The sequence below is a fragment of the Camelus dromedarius genome, chromosome 1 (assembly GCF_036321535.1).
Source record: "Camelus dromedarius isolate mCamDro1 chromosome 1, mCamDro1.pat, whole genome shotgun sequence".
In the NCBI taxonomy this organism is placed as follows: domain Eukaryota; kingdom Metazoa; phylum Chordata; class Mammalia; order Artiodactyla; family Camelidae; genus Camelus; species Camelus dromedarius.
In genome coordinates this window covers 14633706-14654034 of record NC_087436.1, presented here as the reverse complement: position 1 = coordinate 14654034, position 20329 = coordinate 14633706, and the positions used below count along the sequence as shown (strand labels likewise).

The 20329-nt window shown below is 35.9% G+C and overlaps 1 protein-coding gene across 7 annotated transcripts in view; it reads right to left on the bottom strand.

Annotated features, from left to right (window-relative positions):
* FBXW7 (F-box and WD repeat domain containing 7) overlaps window positions 1-20329 on the bottom strand; it is a 198213-nt gene that overhangs the window by 86931 nt on the left and 90953 nt on the right. For 3 of the 7 annotated variants that reach the window (XM_064489981.1, XM_010992510.3, XM_010992511.3), the window contains 2 exons: window positions 1339-1388; window positions 96-665 (listed from right to left, as the gene is read on the bottom strand). In XM_064489981.1, coding sequence (XP_064346051.1) covers window positions 96-596 — 501 coding nt within the window. In that variant the 5' untranslated portion in view covers window positions 597-665; window positions 1339-1388. Of the gene's footprint in view, window positions 1-95; window positions 666-1338; window positions 1389-10658; window positions 10717-13429; window positions 13595-20329 lie in introns of those variants that run through there. The other 4 variants (XM_064490003.1, XM_031464660.2, XM_031464671.2 and 1 more) reach the window with 4 other exon arrangements.

Below are 20329 nucleotides of genomic sequence, written 5' to 3'. Positions count from 1 at the left end.
TTCTGCAGTAATACAAAGATTGTGAGGAAAGTTTCACTACAATTAATATAGATACGTCAAATTTCTCAGGTGAACAGCAGACTAAATGTACTCACTTTTGTTGTCTTTGTATAGAACGGGGAGGAGAGTTGGTGAATAGGCAGGTCCACGATACTACTAGAGTTTGTGACACTGTTACTATGTGTATGTTCATCTTCCCTGCTACTGTCATCAGACTGATCAAAGTCATCACTCTCCTGGTCCATTTCCTCCTCCTCTTCATCCTCCTCATCTTGTTCGCCAGCATGCTCCTCATCCTCCTCTTGTTCTTCTTGGTTTCCCGAGGAGTCCTCGTCTATGGAAATAAACCGATTGTTGTTTTCTTCCAATTGTCCTTGCTGGGAATCATTTTGGTCACCAGGTCTAGGTTCTGCTCCAACGACTTCACCATTCCTCGCAGTGTGCTCCTCGTCCTGTTGTCTTAGCTGCTGCTGCTGTTCCTCCTCTACCACACGATTCATCTGTTCCTCATCTGCCTGGCTTGAGGAAGGGTTCCCTCTCAGAGAGCCTCCAGTTCGTCGTCTTTTGCTGCCCACAGAGAGCAGTTCCTGATTCATTTCCAAAAGCCAGCTTGCTACTTCTTGAACCTTGGCTAGACTATCAGAAGATGCAAAGGTTTTCACATTCTGCAGGGGGAAAAGGGGGGCGAGAAAAAGGTTTATACAATCTACATTATCTTTTACTTTTATGTTATATGTCTATATTCCAAATTTCATTAAAGATTATAAAAAGTATCTGATGCCCCTGAGGCATTAAGATGTTCTTTAGGAAATCAATACAGAACATTTACATTATAAAAGTTATGAGACTTTATAAAGATATACACAAAATCATATAGTAAACAGCTTTATTTTAATCTCCTTTTTAAAATAATTTTAGAACAAAGGTTACAGTTTAATTTAGTTGCTTTGACCAATAAAACATAATCTACCCTGTAAAACAATTTTAAATTTTAGATCAGTAGTTCATAAACTATAACCTTTGTAAAACTTCCACAAAATGTTAAAAAGGGTACTTCCACAAAATGCTAAAAAGTGTATCACAAAAAACTATTCACTGCTCAGTTAAGTTCAGGAAATGCTGAGATAAACCAAGATAAAAAGGCTTTTTTTTTTTAAATTTTAGGAATTTCCCAAACTTATCACAGAAGCTTGTCTTTAGACAGTTTTTTGACAGGTATCAAATATAATCATTATAATTTTCACTTTTCACAATGAATATAAATCAACTGAACATCAAATAAATAAAAATTTTATTTCAAAAAAAAAAAAGAAAAGAAAAAAGTTCGTAAGTTCATACCCTCTGACCCAGTAACTCCACTTCTGGCAATCTATCCTAAGGAAGTAATCCTAAAACAGAAAAAAAATTATGCAGAGAATGCTCACTGCTGCTTTATTCACAAACGCAAAAAATAAAAATAAACATAAATTCAAATAATCAAAACCCAAATGTTCAAGACAAAGAAACCCATGAAATTAAATACATTTATGGTGCAATCCCTAAACATGATGTTCATTTAAAAAATCTGTGAATCAAAACATGGATGATTATATTACACTACCCTAAGGGCAAAATGCAGGAAATTATATAATCATAGCATGACTTTCAAGCTGTATAAGGACTAGATAGAAGACAACAATTCAAAATATACACTGCATTTGGGCAGTTGTAAGATAGGTGCTTTAATTTATTTTTTACCATATTTCTCAAATTTTATATATCAAGCATGTTTACTTTAGTGTTTTTTAACACTGGCTCTAAAATTTGACTTGATATAGAATCTTTTCATAACATTCTTAAATTTCATCCTTTGCAGGTATCTATATGTACAGGTTTGAGGTACATTAAAAAAAATGCCAACACACTACACAAGTTCATATAAAATTCCTTTTAAAAATGTCTTTAAGGTTTATAAGATATAAGAAATATAAGAAATATAATACCCTTTTTTTAATCATGCCCTAAGAGAAACTACATCATTATCATAATGATCTTATCCACTTCTCCACACCTTGCCACTAGATGATCACCCCCTAGACGTCTATAGTTCTCACTGCAAGCTCTAAGGTGAGGTCAGCAAGTCCCAAAGATAGTTTTAAAATAGCAATATTTCATTTTCTTTTCTATAATGTATAATTTCTAAGAAATAAGCTGTAGTGTGGGGGAAAATTCTTAAATTCTAATTACACTAGAAGTGTAAATGTAGAAAGAGAAGAGTTCTAAAGATGGACCCACCCCTGAGGCACTCCAACATTCTAAAAGAAGAGGAGTAGCCAGCAAAGATGACTCAGAAGGAAAATCAAGAATGAGTGGTATTCATGCAGCCAAGCTAAGAAAGCATACCCAGGAGGAGAAAGTAAATAATGACAGCTATTGCTGTAACTCAGGTAGGATGAAGGCAAAAAAACTGACCATTAGATTCAGTAACCTGGACATCACCAGTAATGGGAGCAATTCTTGTTAGTAAAGTCTGATAAAAGTAGATTTAAGAGACTGGGATAAAGGGAATAGGGATGATGAGTATGGACAAGTCTGGAGTTTGATGCAAAAAGGAACAAAAGAAAGGGAGTGGTAACTGGTAGGGAAAACGGGGTCAAGAGAAGATTTTTGATTCTTTAAGACTGGAGAACTAGCAGCAGATCTATAACTGACAAGAATAATCCAGCACAAAACAAAAAAAGTTTATAATGTAATCAAGAAAGAGACGAGATGGTGAAGTGATATCCTTAAGTAATTAAAAAGGGATGACGAAAAAGCATTCTAAAGTAGAAGAACTAGTTTTAGTTAGAAAAATGGATACTTCATTTATGGTAATAGGTGGAAAAGCAAAGTGATATTATATAAATACTTTAAATTTACTTCTTTTCACCATATTTCTCAATGTGGGAACAATTCTAAGTAGGTGGGTTTTTATAGTGGTAGGAGTCTTTGGAAGTCCCCGACTCATTCCTTCAATTATTTCTTCCTTTGGTTTTTGTTTTTGTTTTGTAAAATAGGAAGAAGCAAGGTTATCAGCTGTGAATGATGTTTGAAATTTGAAGAGAAAGGAATGAAATAAGTCTTCTAGGGGAAGAGGAGGGAAACTTTCCTTGGTGCAAGAGATTCTGATGATCAAATGTAATCAATAAACTGCTATAATATATGCTTCATGTGGCTTTAAAAGTCTAGTGGTTCTTATGTACAACTATGGCAAGCACAATATAAAATTTATCTTCAAGGCAAAAGGTAGAGTTTCTTAGAAAATGGAATATATATATATCCATTGTTTTCAGAAGATAAACTACAGGAAATAAAGATCATCAAAACTTGCTAGCTAGTACATGTCAAAGACAAACTATGAAAATATCACAGGAAATCAATTTAAAAATAACATGCAAATTGCCCTTTGTGTGCCCAACCTAACAGGCATATTTTTGTAAGAATGAAACGGGTTCAATGACATATTAAGAGCAGCTTACAAAATGAAAAGATGAGAGAACAAAGGTCATAAATCACAGAGAATGGGTGTAAAGAAATAAGGAGACTGTTGGTAAGCGGCCAGCCTACAAACAGAAAGTTTATATCCAGCATTTCTAAATAGTACTGATACTGGTTATCAGTGAACACTTCTGTTAACCAATTATGAATAATAAATTCAAATCATTATCATTGTGTAATGTTAGTGTTATATTGAGGGGAACAGAGAAGAAATGTCTTAAGTCAATAAAGATAACTGACTCATATTTACAGTGTGGCATGTAAATAGCTTTCAGAGTAATACAGATTCTCATAGACAGACCTGGTCAAAAGTGATTAAATACAAGTAGAAGAATCAGATTTAAAGCACAGCCAATATAAAACATACAATGACACAGCTAAAAGTCAGATTATAGGAAATCCAGATTTGAAGAGGCTTAAAATACCTACTGACAGACTTACATAAAAATTTTTCCAAGTAGCATATTTTATTGGGTTGGATTTCTCTGACCGATTTCAGGAATGGAATATGATAATATATAGAAACTAAGAGAAAAAAAATTCATTTTCTGTTGGTATTAAATTTAAACAAAAAATAGTATTTTTAGAAAATAAGTTTTCTAATAATATTCTAAATAAGCTAATGACCTAATTAAATTAATAAATATTTATCTAGTAATTAATAGGAAATCAGAATCAACTACTAAATACTTTTAAGGGAGGAAAGACCCTTTAAAAAATAGCTTATAAAGTCCCAGATTAAAAAAATCAAGCACCCATAATCTAAAACTTGAAAATGCCATACAGGAGAAGTTAATAAATGAGGTATTAATAAAAGCACAATTTTACTTTTTATAATCCTAATTTTAAACTTTTTAAGAGAAAACTTTTTGTATGATTTAGGACACTGTCATACGAAAATCAAACATAAACAAGCAGAAGCCTATATCCTTTAAAAAACTATGTAAAATTTGAGGATTCTCTTTTATTTCTTCTTACCAGTATATAATGTCAAACTATATCAGATACACGACTTACGTTTTTATCAATAACCAGTGAAATGGAACTTGAAATCAGTAAAATAAAATCTGATGGCTAATATATTTTGACATTAAATTCTATGATTTCCTGACAACTGGGCATGATGAGAATGAAAATGATTTAAAGTTCAGGAATAATACTGATAAAAGAAAACCAAAGAAATTTTAAATTGAAAATGTTCCTCACTTCACAGATAAAGCAATCTTGGTTCAAAGAGATTAAGTATTCTTCAAGCTTGCTAGCTTCAAGATAGCTTAGAGCAAAGCAGGGACCAGAAATTGACACTCAACTGAGATTTCTTTCATGTGCCTCAATCTACATAACTGCATATGATAAAGTCCTAAAAGAATACTATTCTCTAACATTGCTATTGCCTTCTTTTCCAAAACCAGAATCACTACAGCCCTCAAAGATTATTACTCTAAAACAAATACTCACTGGGCACTCAATATGCTTCAGGCACATACTAATTTTCTAGAGGATAATGTTTAGAAATGTTTCTTTACAAGTTAATGACTCTTAACCTGACCAGAACCCACAGTAAAATCAGATTTTACATTACAACTCTGTGTGTGTATACATATATATATACAAATCTAAAACAACGGTTTCAGAGAGAGGGGATAATGAAATGTTTCAGACGCCTAAAGTCTCCCTAAATCACTCCTCTTAATTAAACACCATCCCTCTCATTGTTCTCAGTCTAAGAGTGTTCTAGAAGAGCTTCCCTCATCACCTGGAGTTCCCTTTTGCCACACCACGTAATAATTCTCCAGCTTCACAGTATGAACTCTCCAGATGTCAAATTAATAATTTATTAATCACTATGTTCAAAGTGATTAAAAGTAAGTATCTGGAATACACACTTTAGTCATATCATATCACTCTGCTATTCAAAATCCACCAGGAGCTTCCCATCTTCACTCCAAATAAAAGTCAATTTTTTCAATGGCTGTCTGTTAGGCCCTGCATAATCTATGCAAATCCCACCACTCTGAGCTCCTATTATACTGTTCTCCCTTTTTCACATTGCTCCACCCTTTCTGTCCTTGTTCTTTCTTGAAGAGGGAAATACACTGCTACCTCAGAGACTCTGTGCTGGGCACACCCTGTGCCGGATGCTCTCCCTCATGTATCTGCATGGTTCTTCCCACATTTCCTTCAGGAATATTCAAACATCCTCCAAATGACACTTTCCCTAATAATCCTATTGAAAATAATCACTCCCTTGCATCTCATTACTCCCTTCCTCCATTGGACTCCTCTACAGCACTGAGAGTGTCTGTTACATAATGAGTGCCTATCTGCCCATCCACCCGTTTCTTCATGTATTATCTGCCTCTTTCCACTAGAGTTTAAGTTCATAAGGAAAGAGATTTTCCTTTTTCACCACTATCTTCGGCACCTACAAAAATGCTCGGTTCAAGAGGTCCTCAAAACACTTATTTAGTGAGTAAATAATTATCCAGTCTTTTAAAGCTGGTCTTGTGCTGAGCATACTTTCCTCACCAAAGAAGAGCTATAAACCAGATCACAAAAACAGTATCAATTATTTTAAACCCATTTTTTTAAGTTGTAGTCTGTACTGAACAAAGTCCCTTATAAGACTCCTGAAATTGATAGGGTATAAATCTAGTATCTTAACATTTATTTATAAATTATATTCTAAGTCATAAAAATAATTTTTCCTTTTATCAAGTTTCTTGTTATTTTTAGCACATGCTATGAAAGATGTGACTAAGAAGATTAATACTTCAAAAGCACATTATCTGTTGAGTAATTCTAGTGCCACATCCCCTATACTGCAGCAAACTGGGAAATCCTATGCAGAGCTTAAGGTGAAAATCTTCCAGGGGCTGCAAAATTGGCTGAACAGATCCCTAGTAATGCAGATAAACAAAAATCCACACAAAATGAACAACATGGGGAGCATCACACAAGTGTTCACACAAGCAGCAAGTATTCATTAAGTTTTGGTTCTGAACTGAATATTTTAAATCCGCATGCCTCATCAATCCTGTATATTTTTACCAGAAAGGATGCAAAACACTGTTTCTCAGTCCACCTGACAATATGTATTTTTTATGTTATTAAATATATATTTTTGTTTTGACCAAATTTAATTCCTTGTTGCCATTCAACTCCACTGCCTTTGCCATCTCAGTTTACTTCCATTGTAACTAAATTTTAAACTGGTTGCTAAATCCCACTGGATCTTTTACTATTTTTGTAGCTTTTAACATTATTGAACAAGCATTCATCGCTTCTTTACAACTCTCACGTCCCTTGGTTTCCCCTGGTATCACCCCTTTTCTTGGTATTGTCCCTCAGGCAGCACTGTTGTTCTCCACTGCCAGCTCCTTCCTTCTCTGCAGTTTCTTTGAAACCTCAGGTTTTAATTATCACACAGACACTAATGACAACCAATTCTAGCATCTCCAGCCAAACTCCTCCAATGAGCCTATTAGTTTTACCAAGGTATCCTACAGTTGCCCCAAATTCATTATTTTAAAACCCAACTCCTGTCTTCTCCCTCTCTCTCACACACATATATGCCCACATTGTTCACAGGTCCTCTTAACTATTTCTCTCTCAGTGAATGGAGCCGTATCCTAGGCAGTTGCAGACTTAAGAAACGCAGAGGGCTCTTCCTCTTCTACCTCCTTCTACTATCCCCTCCCCTCAGCAATTCAGTCCTAAAGCCCATAAGTGGAGCCAAGCAAGTGAGATACGTGAGTGGGAGGCAGGATGGCAGTCCAGCAGAGGGCGGACAGTGCAGCAGAGTGAGGAGGGCCTCCAGTACGTGAGGGACTGTGGGAGGAAGGAGCCTGACTATGAGAACAGTGACGAGGGATCCGCACTGTGAAGCCCAGCAGGTAAAGGCAGGGCAGAATGAGAACTTCTGTTTCGGTGGGGGTGTCAAATGGGAGCAGGGTAAGAAAGGTGTCTGCACCGCAGGATGGTGTTGGAGCCCAGTGGGATGTGGAGGGTGTGGTGGTCATAGTGAGGACTTGCTCTGATATCTGAACCTGCTATGACGAGCAGAGCTGCCAGACCACCTCCAGCAGCCTCACCCGGAAATCTACCATGGCAGTCACACCAGCCGTGCCTCCTCAGGCTCCACCCAGCAAACGACTGAGCTTGGTGGGAATGCTCTGACAGCCAGCTCTGGATGGGGGGCTCCCTGCACCTCAAAACTTGTCTTGACATCTGTTTCTCTGGGGACCTGAACTAACACTGAAGGCATCCATGGACTGGTGTCAAACACACTTGGGATGAAATAAAAATGTTTTGAAAAACACTGCAAAATGGTTAACTTCATTGAACAAAGGTCATTTCATTCTGGAATACTTAAAGAATATCTCCCACTACATAAAGAAATCCAGTGGCTCAGCAGAGGAAAAGTTCTCAGCAGGGTATTTGAGCTGAAAGGGGTCCTTTTAAGACAACAGAAGAAAGATTTTGTTGAATACTTTGAAGATGAAGAATGGCTAGAAACTAGCCAATTTAACACTCTCCAGTCTCCATAAGGTACGAAGAAAATACTTTTGACTTCAAGGAAGAAGATTCTTGGATTTAAAAGGAAAATACACTTTTGGAAAACATCATGTTACAAAAAAGAAATGTTGAAATGTTTCCACTGCTGCTCGGGCGTGAGTGCAGAAGACAGCAGCAAGTTTCAAGTCTTATTGGAAACCACCTGGAGAAGCTGCAGAACAAAACCAAACTGATTTTCCTTCTCTTTCAACACACGTGTATCACTGGGCAGGAACTCCTTCTCTGAATCTTCTGACTGTGGGAAGGTGACTTAAGAAAAAAAGGAAGAACCTGTAGTCTTATACATTCAAGATGAGTTTCATTGATCTGCCCAGGCAAGCTCTGGACTTCTGTGAAGAAAAGAATATTCTACTATTTACAAAAAGCAATGAACATTATGCTGCAGTTTTCAACTTCTCACACATCTGAACAATCTTCTTCTATGAACATCAAGAGTAGACTAAGAAAGGTCTCATTTCAGTTGAAAAGGAAATTTGTATGTACTTGCTTATCTCGTGTTTGATCTTGAATTAATATTTCTGATGCAAAAAACAAGACGAATGTAATTTTTACATTAAAAAGGTAAATTAAAGAGGTAAACTCACAGTAAAGAGGAAAATATAATTCCTATTTCTACGATTCAAAATGAACGCTTTTATGCACATTTGAGCCTATAAAAGCAGTAATTTTCTAACTGCTAGGACTACATTTGAGCCTGATCATGTCACTGAATAAGGAACTGTTTTTTCAAAGTCTTAAATAAATTTGTGTCTTAGGCAATATTTTTATATTCATATTGCTTTGGCTTATGGTTTTAGTTGCTTTACTATTCAACAACGTCAAGAAATTTTCATGTTGTAAATAACATTAATTAAAATCAATTTACAACCTTCATTTAAATTAAATCTGCTGAGCCTACATTAAGAAAAATTAAGTCCCATTTTGGTTTAAGCTAGTTATATGAGATTTATTACGTTTCTTAAGAGTTGGCAAAATTTATGAAATGATAAAAGAGATTAATTTCAAGGAAAGTAAGCTAAGCTTAATTACCAAGGGGTTACATTTCCCCCCAAGAAAAGCTGGCTAAAAAGGTATTTTTAGTTTTAAATATTGGGGGAGGGGAACTACTCTTGCACACACTGTATCTCATTTGGAACTCAAACAGTAAAAATTTGTGGTAAGGCCTATTTAGACAAGGTAAAAAAGGTAAAGTAGTAAAGTTTAAAAAAAAAGAAAAAACTGGAGTTTCCTCAATCTGCTCTATTAACTTGTATTGCAGCGGATACCCTCTGTGGGAAGGGGGGACCATAGAAAAAGAAGAGGCTAATAAATTTGCCAATATAAACATATCCACAGAAAAAGGGCATTCTGTACTCAAAAGAGCACTGATAATTATCAACGAATCATATCTACAATTTACCGGTCAAGCGAATGTACTATGAGCTGCAGATACAACAATTTTTACGTGGAGGTTCCCAAGATCAGAAAACTATTTGAAGTGTCTTCCCAGTGTAAGAAGACTGAGAAAGCCTGAAAGTGAGCATCAGTAATGGGACAAACTGAAATCATGTTTTCCTAATAAGAAGCAATGAGAGTGACACAGCATAACTTCTGGGGTGTTCCTGTCAACAATGCATAACCTGCATCCACTAACGAGGAAACACGAAACAAACAAATGAAGGGTCCCTGTTCAAAACAACTGACCTGCAATCTGCAAAAGTATTAAAGGAATGAAAATAAACAAAATATCAAGGGACTGTTCCAGATACATGATAAATAAATGCAACCCATTATTCTGAATGGAATCTTATCCGTATATGAGATACTATTTGAACAACTGGTGAAACTCAAATGGGGTCTGAGGAATAGACAATCTAATATACCAATGCTAATGTCTTGATTGTAATGGTTATATTGTGATTATGCAGAAGAATGTCCTTGTTTATAAAAAAAAACGGATATTCAAATGTTTGGGGGTGACGGTGCATCATTTTGGCAACTTATCAAATGGTTCTGGGGTAAAGTAAGTTCTTAGTACTGTACCTGGAACTTTTCTGAAAGTTAACAAAGTGGGGAAGGAGAAATCTAGATATCATTCTGGTTCCCATCATCCCAACCACCACCTTTGCCTGTTCCCACATTCTTCTCACCCAATCTTATCATCACTAAGTCCTCCTACGTCTACCTCCTAAGTAGCTCTACAATCAACCCCACTTTTCTAGTTTTGTTTAATAAGCATGTATCATCTGTCTCTTGCCCAAGCTATCTGAATAACACCTCTAGTAATTTCCCTATCTTTTGTCTCCCACCCCACCCCATCTACCCTCTGTGCTGCTGCCAGAAAGTGAAATGTCAACAGCTCAGTGGCAATTTCTGAACTTTTTACATGCTAAACCCTTTGCTCAAAAGAGGGCAAAATATTAAACAGGTGAAGAGAGAACTTGTGAGAGAAGGGGCGGGGGGATAGTGTGCAAAGACAGAATTAGCAACACGAGAGTGATTCTGCAAAACTTACAAATACTATTCTGGAGGATAAATCTAAACCCCTAAGCACAGTGCACAAGATGTTCCTAAATTGATCTCACCTCTATCCATCTTCAATACGTCTTGGTTTGTCTTTATACTCTTTTCTCATAGACTGTAAACTAAAAACCTTGGTGATTACAGATTTTTAAAATATAAAAATGGAAGTGTCCATCTTAAGCTGTCACCAGGTATTTCTATTTCTTTGTAGTAGTCCAAGAATGAAGTTCCACTGAAAAAAATTCTATTGAGCTAACAGATCCCTCCTACAAGTCTTTTAGGTGGAGCGGTGCTGTCATCATGGCTCAGAGCAGGGGGGTTGTCGGCTCTGGATATGAAAGCTGAAATCTGGATGAGAAAGGTAAATGATAACAGAATTCAGTCATGGAGTAATTCGGTCATTTACCATTCAAATACTGAGTGGAAAAAACAGGTGAATGACAAATAGTTGAGTAAAGAAGATATAAAAGGGTTGATAAACATATGAAAAGGTGCTCAATAACATTAGCCATCAAGGAAATGTAAATTAAAACCACAATTTCCCATCACAAGAATTACAAACACCACCAAATGGTGAAAACTGGAAACAACTGAAAACTCTCTCATACACGGCTACTGGCCACTGCAGTAAACCATTTGGCAATTTCTCATAAAAACACACACTCTATGAGCTAGCACATACACTCTCAGGTACTTAACCAAGAGAAATGTCTACAAATAGGTTTGTACAAGAATGCTTATAAAAGCAGCTTTATTCAGAATAGCCAAAACTGAAAACAACCCAAATACTCATCAAGAGAAGAATGGATAAATTGAGATGTATTCATACAATGGAATAGTACACAGAAATAAAAAAGAATGCACTTCTGATGCATGCAACAACAAAGATGTCAAAAACAGAACGTTAAATAAAGGAGGCCAGATACAAAAAAGCAACACTATATGATTCTACTTATATGATGTTTACAAATACACAAAACTAATCTACAGTGATAGTAATCAGAAAAGTAGTAGTTGCCTAAGTGTGGACTGAATGGGATGGAGTGTGAGAGAAATGTGGGGAGTGATAGAAATTCTGTATCTTGATTGAGGTGTGTTGGTTATGGTTATATAAACATACGTTTGTCATAATTCATCTGTGCATTTCACTTTATATAAAAGCACCTCAATTAAAAATGTGTAATTAATTGAAGACAATGCAAACACTTCTCTTCCTTCCTTGACTCTCCCACTGCTACATGCTGAAGAAGGTTTAGGTCTTCTTTGCTCTGGGCCTGGAACTGGGACTTCCCTACACCCATACCAGATACTATCACATCAGGGTGCCAAGACGAAGGCCAGAACACTGATTTTCCCACTCCAACAGGCAAGGAGGCAGCTTCCCCAGGGCCCACAACTCCTGGCACTGACGAGTAAGCAGCACACCGTTCACTGTGAACTGTGCTGTAGGGAGACTTTGGAATGAAGAATATAATAGGGTCACATGAGCAACTGGACTTGAAGGAACAACATCTGAAGCCACTACACAAAGAGCTGGTGATCACAGGACCAAAGAAAACCAGAATTTGCTAAATTTCAGAAATAACTCAGGATCTTTAAGGAAAGCCTCAACACCATCACAATGAGCAAGTAGTGACTCAAATTTTTTAGCTCTGGCCTCTCTGCTGCCTCACTATTATTTTACAAATCTAGTGACTGTTTTTTAAATAGTGTTCACAAACTAGTGAGCATAACTTTAGGTTGGCAACTATTGTAGAGCACAAGGGGAGAAAATGTTCTCTTGTTATTTACTTCTTAAATTTAGGAATCCTAATGAAAAGATGCTCAACATCACTGATTGTTAGAGAAATGCAAACTAAAACTACAATGAGGTATCTATCACCTTACACCAGGCAGAATGGCCATTATTAAAAAGTCACAAATGATAAATGCTGGACAGGGTGTGGAGAAAAGGGAGCCCTCCTACACTGCTGGTGGGAATGTAAAGTGGTGCAGCCACTGTGGAGGACAGTATGGAGATTCCTCAAAAAACTAAAAACAGACTTATCATATGACCCAGCAATCCCACTCCTGGGCATATACCCAGAGAAAAACATAATTCGAAAAGACATACGCACCCCAATGTTCATATCAGCACTATTTATAATAGCCAAGACATGGAAACAACCCAAATGTCCATCAACAGATGACTGGATAAAGAAGATGTGGTGTGTGTACACACACACACACACACACACACACACACACACACACACACACACACACACAGTGGAATACTACTTAGCCATAAAAAAGAAAATAATGCCATCTGCAGCAACATGGATGAACCTGGAGATCGTCATTCTAAGTAAAGTAAGTGAGAAAGAGAAAGAAAAACACCATATGATATCAATCATATGTGGAATCTTGAAAAAAAAAAAAAAGCCAGAAAGAACTTATCTACAAAACAGAAACAAACTCACAGACATAGAGAACAAACTTATGGTTACCAGTAAGTAAAGAGGGTGGGAAGGGATAAACTGAGAATTCGAAAATTGCACCCCTTGGGGAGTGATGGAAATGTTAGCTATCTTGATTGTGGTGGTGATTTCATTGGTGTATACATCTATCAAAATTCATCAAATTGTACATCTGAAATATGTGTGGTTTGCTGTACAGGAATCATATCACAATATAGGTGTTAAAATAAATTTAGGAATCCCAGTCTCATTTGCTATTGCTTGATCCCCCCATGCCTGGGTCCCTGGGACGTTTTAGTCAATATGTGTGCAATTAGGACTCAGGTAACTCTTGCCTGGTTTTCCTTTCTTGGTCTCTGAGGCCAAACGAGTACCTCATTTAGATGAATATGCCAGAGAATCACTATTCACAGGTTGACTCTCAGAAACAAGCATTCCATCTTCCTCTTCAAATTCTTGGCAGGAAGGCTGAGTGGACATATTGGGGGAAGATACTGCCTGACTGCACTGCACCCAGTGCACCTTCCGAAAATGTGTATCTGAATTGAAAAAGAAACAATATTTAAATTCTAACATGTGCCAGGCACTGGGGATACAATGCTGACCAAAGATATAAGCCCTGTAACCCAAAAAGCAGAGTACAGTGGCTATAAAGATACTATTTTTTTTTTAAATATGAGACAACCATCTACCCTAATCAGACCTTTGTAAGATATATAGATGAGAAAAACTTCTAGAAGTTATATAATCATAGTAGGAACCGGGTAAAACAAACTTCACTGTAGTCCATTTCCATCACTGCATACCAATGTCTACAGTGACTGAAAAAGCATCCGAAAAATAAATAAATAAATAAAAGCAAATCCATCACCATCACTAACAAAATAATCAAACATGTAAAATACTCATTTTAATACCAAGAAACAATTACAATACACTTAAAACTATTCTTTCTTTTTTAGTGAAGACTAAGAGCTATTATTTTTTAAATAGTAATAACTACCATGATTTCCTTACAAAGATCTTTTCTAGTTATAATGAAATAAAGCAACACTGTCATGATGATTCAATCAGTAAACTAGATCCCTTATGTAATGATCTGTAATTTTTCAGACAAGAAATTTTTAAAATTTTTCAGGTTATAGAACAGTATTTCTGGACAAACCTAACAAGGCAGTGGTTGTAAAACACTCTCGAACTTCCAAACACCCTCAATTTCAGTACAAACAATGCTGTGTTGTACACTCAATCTAAAACTAAGAAGAAGCATTGTGGGTCGGTCACAACTCGAATTCCTTATCACAATGACGACGGCCTAAGGATTTTACCACTAAACTCAGCCATTCAAATAACCGGGAAGACAATAATGGTGGTCACTGCTCTCCAAAACTGCTGATTTTCAGATCTGTTTGAAGGAATATCTCTTAGAACTTCCAAGTTTCTGGAAGGGATTCCTTCATTCTGAAGTTATTCCTCTCACCCAAGCAAAAGTAGGTTAACTCAAAAGAATAATAATAATTAATTGAAAGTCATAAAAAACATGCCTTAATTTTTCTACTACAGCAGTTTGATTACTGCAGACACAGAAACTAAAATATTAATACGGAATCTCACAGGTGAAGAAGCCTGTTTTATATTCAAACTAGTAAAGATATTCCCACCACATTTATGTAATCAGCAAACATTACAGAGTGCCCACTAGGGACCAACTCTGTGCTAGGTACAGCACATTCATTTAATCTACAACCCTGACATCGTCACTTCCATTTTACAAAACAGGAAATAGCCTTGGATTAAGGTCACTTAGATTACAAAGATTTACAGTTAGTAAGATTTAGTAACATGTTTGAAATTCAGACATGTCTGAGCCAAGGTTTATGTTCATTCCACTAGACCGACCTGTCTTCCAACGTGGCATAATAAAAATCTCGAAGCACCACGAGAAAGGGCACAGGTGACAGTAACATGACATCGCTGCAACTCTTTCATATAAAAGCTCCTCCTAAGATAGGGACCATTCTCCTTTCTCAGAGCCCTAAACATCACCTTTCTTCCAATCAGGTCCTTAATACTTCTTAAGAGTGAAAGAGGTTCTCAGACCAAAAATCTGAACACTGCTGGTCTGGGTGGGCAGGTACGTTATAAGCCATACAAAGACGAATAAATTCTTGAGCTGGAAAGCTTAAGACTATTCTTATTTAACCCCCTGATTTTACAGCTGTAGAAATTGAATCTAGAGATTTAAAGGCCCTGCCCAAGATCGCAACAGCTGAGGAAGGGAAGAGCTGAATTAGAAGGCCTCAGGTCTGCTTGCTAGTAGGTCATAAGCATGGTATGTGAAAAATGGACCTCAAAGGGTATGGTATGTAAGAACTAACACAGATCAAGTGCTTATATCAGCAGGTGTTCAACAAATGCCAGTGTTCTGATGAAAGAGGACCAAATCTCTGCTTAAATCCTTTCCATGATCGGCAGCCTCCACGACCTGAGCCACACATTGTACTTTTTGATCAACTTTACACTTACTTCTTCCTTTACCAAAGCTGAAATCTCTGTCCTTGAATTTCTACTTGGCATGGCCTCCCTGGTTGCCACAAAAATCAAATTTAATCCTATATGCTATCTAGCTTATTCTTCAAACATAACCACTCTAATTTCACTACATCATTCTTGACGTGGCAAGATTTTAACTCCCCCACCACCCTATTTGTCTTTCTCAAAGAGCTCCAACTGACTGCTTCCCTCCAAGAGAAGAGATATCTGCACTCCCAGGTTCACTGTAGCATGATTCACTGCGGCTATGATACAGAATCAACCTAAGAGTCCACTAATGGATGAATGGATAAAAAAGATGTGGTGCATATACACATACATACATATACATAGAAACAGAGAAGAAAAGTGACTGCTGGGGGCTGGGGAAAATATGGCAAGGTTGGTAAGAGGGTACAAGCTTTCGGCTATAAGATTAACAATGTCTGAGGATTTAGTGTAAAGCAGGGTGACTATAGTTGATAACACTGTATTATAAAATTGAAATTGGTAAGGGAGTAGAATTTAAATGTTCACACCAAAAGAAAGAGAGAGAAATATGTGAAGTGAGGTAATGAATGTGTTAATTAACTAGATGGGAAAATTCTTTCACAATGTATACGTATATAAAATCACCACAATGTACACTTTACATATCTTAAAATTTTAGGTCAATTATACCTCAATAAAGCTAAAATTAATTTTAAAAAAGAACATTCTGATAACCCAGAACCCCCCTAGTGACTTAACAGAAACTAGCCTGTTTCACCCACAAGGATAGCCACTGTCATGACTTTTAACACCCAGATTAATTTTTCCTGTTTCTGAAATCTATATAAATAAAATAATACATTTATACTCTTGTATAACTTGTGCCTTTTTTAAGGTTTATTTCTGTTTGTTTTTTGCTCAGCATTATGCACTCTCATTGCTGTATATAGTTTCTATAGTGTAAAAATACCAATGGTAAAAATACCATTTAAAAGTTCTACCTCTGATGGGCATTTGTATAAGATAATCAAGTTTGATAATTGCTGTTATTTGGAAAAATCTGTATTCTTCATATGTTTGACAAATTTTTATTTCTCCAATTAAATTTTTTTAATTACAGTTGGTTAATCATCATCGACAATTTATATAATTTTGGCTTTCAAATATGATCCGAACAGATAAACTAGCATACTCTGGTATAATACACCATTACTACCTTTCCTAAGTGAACTATGATATAGCACTAAGGAATCAAATAGCAAATAAGGGAAAGCATCTCTTTATAAAATTATTTATGTTAGTAAATGAAAAAGAAATGAGAGAATTCAAAGACTAACACTCTGCAATCTCCAATAAATTAATGGATGAAGGCATCGAATATTAACAGCTACTAACATCATAGAAGGAAGGACACCAGACACTAGGTGACTGACTTTTAATGAAGTAACACCACGCCCTGACAGAGGGATCAAACCAAGCCCAATCAAGCCTCTGGATCCAGCTGCCAGTTTGAGGAAGCAAAAAGGATGGATGAATGTGCTAAACTGTACTATGTGTATGCAATCAGTCAAATCCAGACTGAAAAACAGATCAAACAGGTAAATTTCAAGAAAGGTATGAAAAATGAATCTGTAGACTAAAACAGACTTAAAAGAAACAGCTAGTCTTTTTTTAAATGGTCAAGATTAAACACTAATACCTAGGGAGACATACTTCAGTAAGAGAATCATAAACAAAAGGAAGTGATTTCTGTAAGAGTAACTTCGAGGAAAGGACTTAATTAAAGGAAGGGAAGGGGCTATGATTGAGTCAGGGCACATGGAGGATCTTCTGGGATAGTTGGCAAACTTCTATGTATTGAGCTTTGTGGTAGCTATAAGAATGTATTATCTAGCAATATATTAAAAAAAAAAGAAGCTAATAAACGGGCAGAATATCTGAGTAAACATTTTTCCAAAGAAGACATACAGATGGCTAACAGGCTTCTAAAAAAGATGCTCAACATTGCTAATCATCAGAAAACACAACTCAAACCACAATGAGATATCACCTCACACCTGTCAAAATGGCCATCATCAAAAAGTCTACAAATAATGTAAACTGGCAAGGATGTAGAGAAAAGGGAACCCTAGTACACTGTTGATGGGAATGCAAACTGGTACAGCTACTATGGAAAACAGTATGGAAGTTCTTCAAAAAAACTAAAAATAGAACTACCGTATGACTCAGCAATTCCACTCCTACATATATATCTGAAAAAAAAACAAAAATCAAAAAAAAACCCATTAATTCGAAAAGATATATGCACCCCAACGTTCACAGCAGTATTATTTACAATTGCCGAGATACGGAAGCAACCTAAGTGTCCATCAATAGATGAACGCATAAAAAAAGATGTGGGGGGTGTGTGTGTGTGCGTGTGCGCGTGCATGTGCACGTGCACACACACACAGGGAGAGGAATATTATTCAGCCATAAAAAAGAATGAATTTCTGAAAAGAATATGAAAACAGATATATGTATATGCATGACTGGGACACCGTGCTGCTGTACATCAGAAATTGACACACTGTAATTGACTCACTTCAATTGAAAAAAAAAAGGAAAAAGGAAGAATGAAATTCTGCCATTTCCAACAACATGGATCAACCTAGAGGGTATTATGCTTAGTGAAATAAGACAGAGAAAGACAAATACTGTCTGTTATTTATATGTGGAATCTAAAAAATAAAATGAATGAATATAACAAAACAGAAACAGACTCACAGATACAGAAAACAAAGTAGTAGCTATCAAGGGGGAGAAAGAAGGGAGTAGAGGCAAGATGGGGTAGGGGATTAAGAGATACAAACTAGTATGTATAAGGTAAGTTAACAGTGATGTATTATATAGCACAGGGAAATATAGCTGTTATTTTACAGTAACTTTAAATGAAACAATCTATAAAAATACTGAATCACTATGTTGTAGACTAGGAACTATTGTAAATCCACTACAGTATGATTAGAATCTTAATGATTCTAATAGAAACTATTTAGGACAATATTCACTCACTGCTCCTACAGCAGTATAACAGCTGCCAAATTTGCCAAAAATTTAACAAACTTGGGAATGCAACATACAGCTTGAAGCCAGTTAATTTACTTCTAGACACCTCTTCATTCCATGATTCCACAAGCAATGTTCAGAACAGTAATTCACTTTTGCAGCTGGGTAATAAGCCACAGCTGCCAGAGCACTGGGCTTTTCTGGATTTCTTCTAATGTCAAAGAAATCCAGAAAAGTCACTTAATTTTGAAGAAATCTTTAGTATCTCATTTTAGAGTCACAAAGTTTGATTCTATTTTTCTAAAATTCAAAACTCCTGATTATATTAAAGCATAATCATAGACACTCTTTTCAGGTGTATGCTCTACTCCTTTTCCTTACCATTCTAAACAAAGTTTAATTAATCAAGAAATTATAACAAATTACCAAGTATGTGCCAGGAAATGAAGTAGATCTGTAACATATAAAAAACAACAATCTTGCCCTTAAGATAGCTCGAAATCTAGTTGGAGATATAAGTAAGTACTACTTGTGCTATCAAACAATTACTTGGTTTTGTGTTATGCTCTGGATATATAAAAGAAGTTCTAAGAAGGAAGAAATCCTGTGTGACCAGAAACATGACCCAGCTCTACACATGAAAGACACTCAATAAATACTAAAAGAAGGAACAAATGAATGAAAAAACTGGTGCAGTTGTGCATACACATAGAATTGAGTAGGGTCCTCAACAACCAGCAACACAAAATTTGTTCCTCGCCAAAGAAGAGCCCTAAAATATATATACACACCTGCAGTATTTCGTCGATTCTAAAAGACACATATTTGTTGTCATATCTCACTTCTCAGAAATTGATGGCATGCCGTAATTTAAACAGCAGCATTTTTTCTTTTCTAATAGTTAAAATAAATGTGTACCTCAAGCTTCTTATATTTGATCAAACACATCAATCGATTCTAAACAAATGTTAGCATATGTAATACGATTTCAAAATCAATCACTTCTACATCCGTAATTATAGCTTTTATTGTAACAGCTCAAAAACTTAATGAAAGCCAATGAAACACTGCAATGTCAAATCCTATGAGTTCTGAATCTTACAGTCAAAACATAAAAGAACATAATTACAACCACTACAAACTCATATAGCACATCTTCCATAAAATGTAGAGCATGCATATTCTCCAACGTTACTGCAAATGGTACTGTGGGGTAAATAACTGCACATAATGTAAACAAATCTCAGTTACAGAAATACTGAAGATAGTCTTTCTTTTTTACACTAAAAGGTAGCAGTCTGGGGAAAAGAAAATAATCTTTGTTGTTGTATTTTTATCTATAAATAGAAAAATAAAATGATGACCATCTTAACAGGTAGAAATTTTACTGAAAAAACAAATAGAAAAGTGTTAACTTCATATTAACCAAATTAATTTCATATTCATTTATAATTACTCTAAAGGAAAACTCTTATAATAAACATAATGCAGTAACATAAAACAAGCAACCTGGCAATATTTTATTTTGACCGAAGGAGATGCCATGTTTTTTCAAAAAATAAACAATGAATTTGCCGATGCCTATTATCAGGTAGCTAGGGAAACATTTTATAGTCTTGGAAAAGTGCAAACAGGCATGAATTAAACTGCTGACACAGCATCCTTCCCTTGAAAGCAGCGCTAGTCTAATTAGAATAGGAACT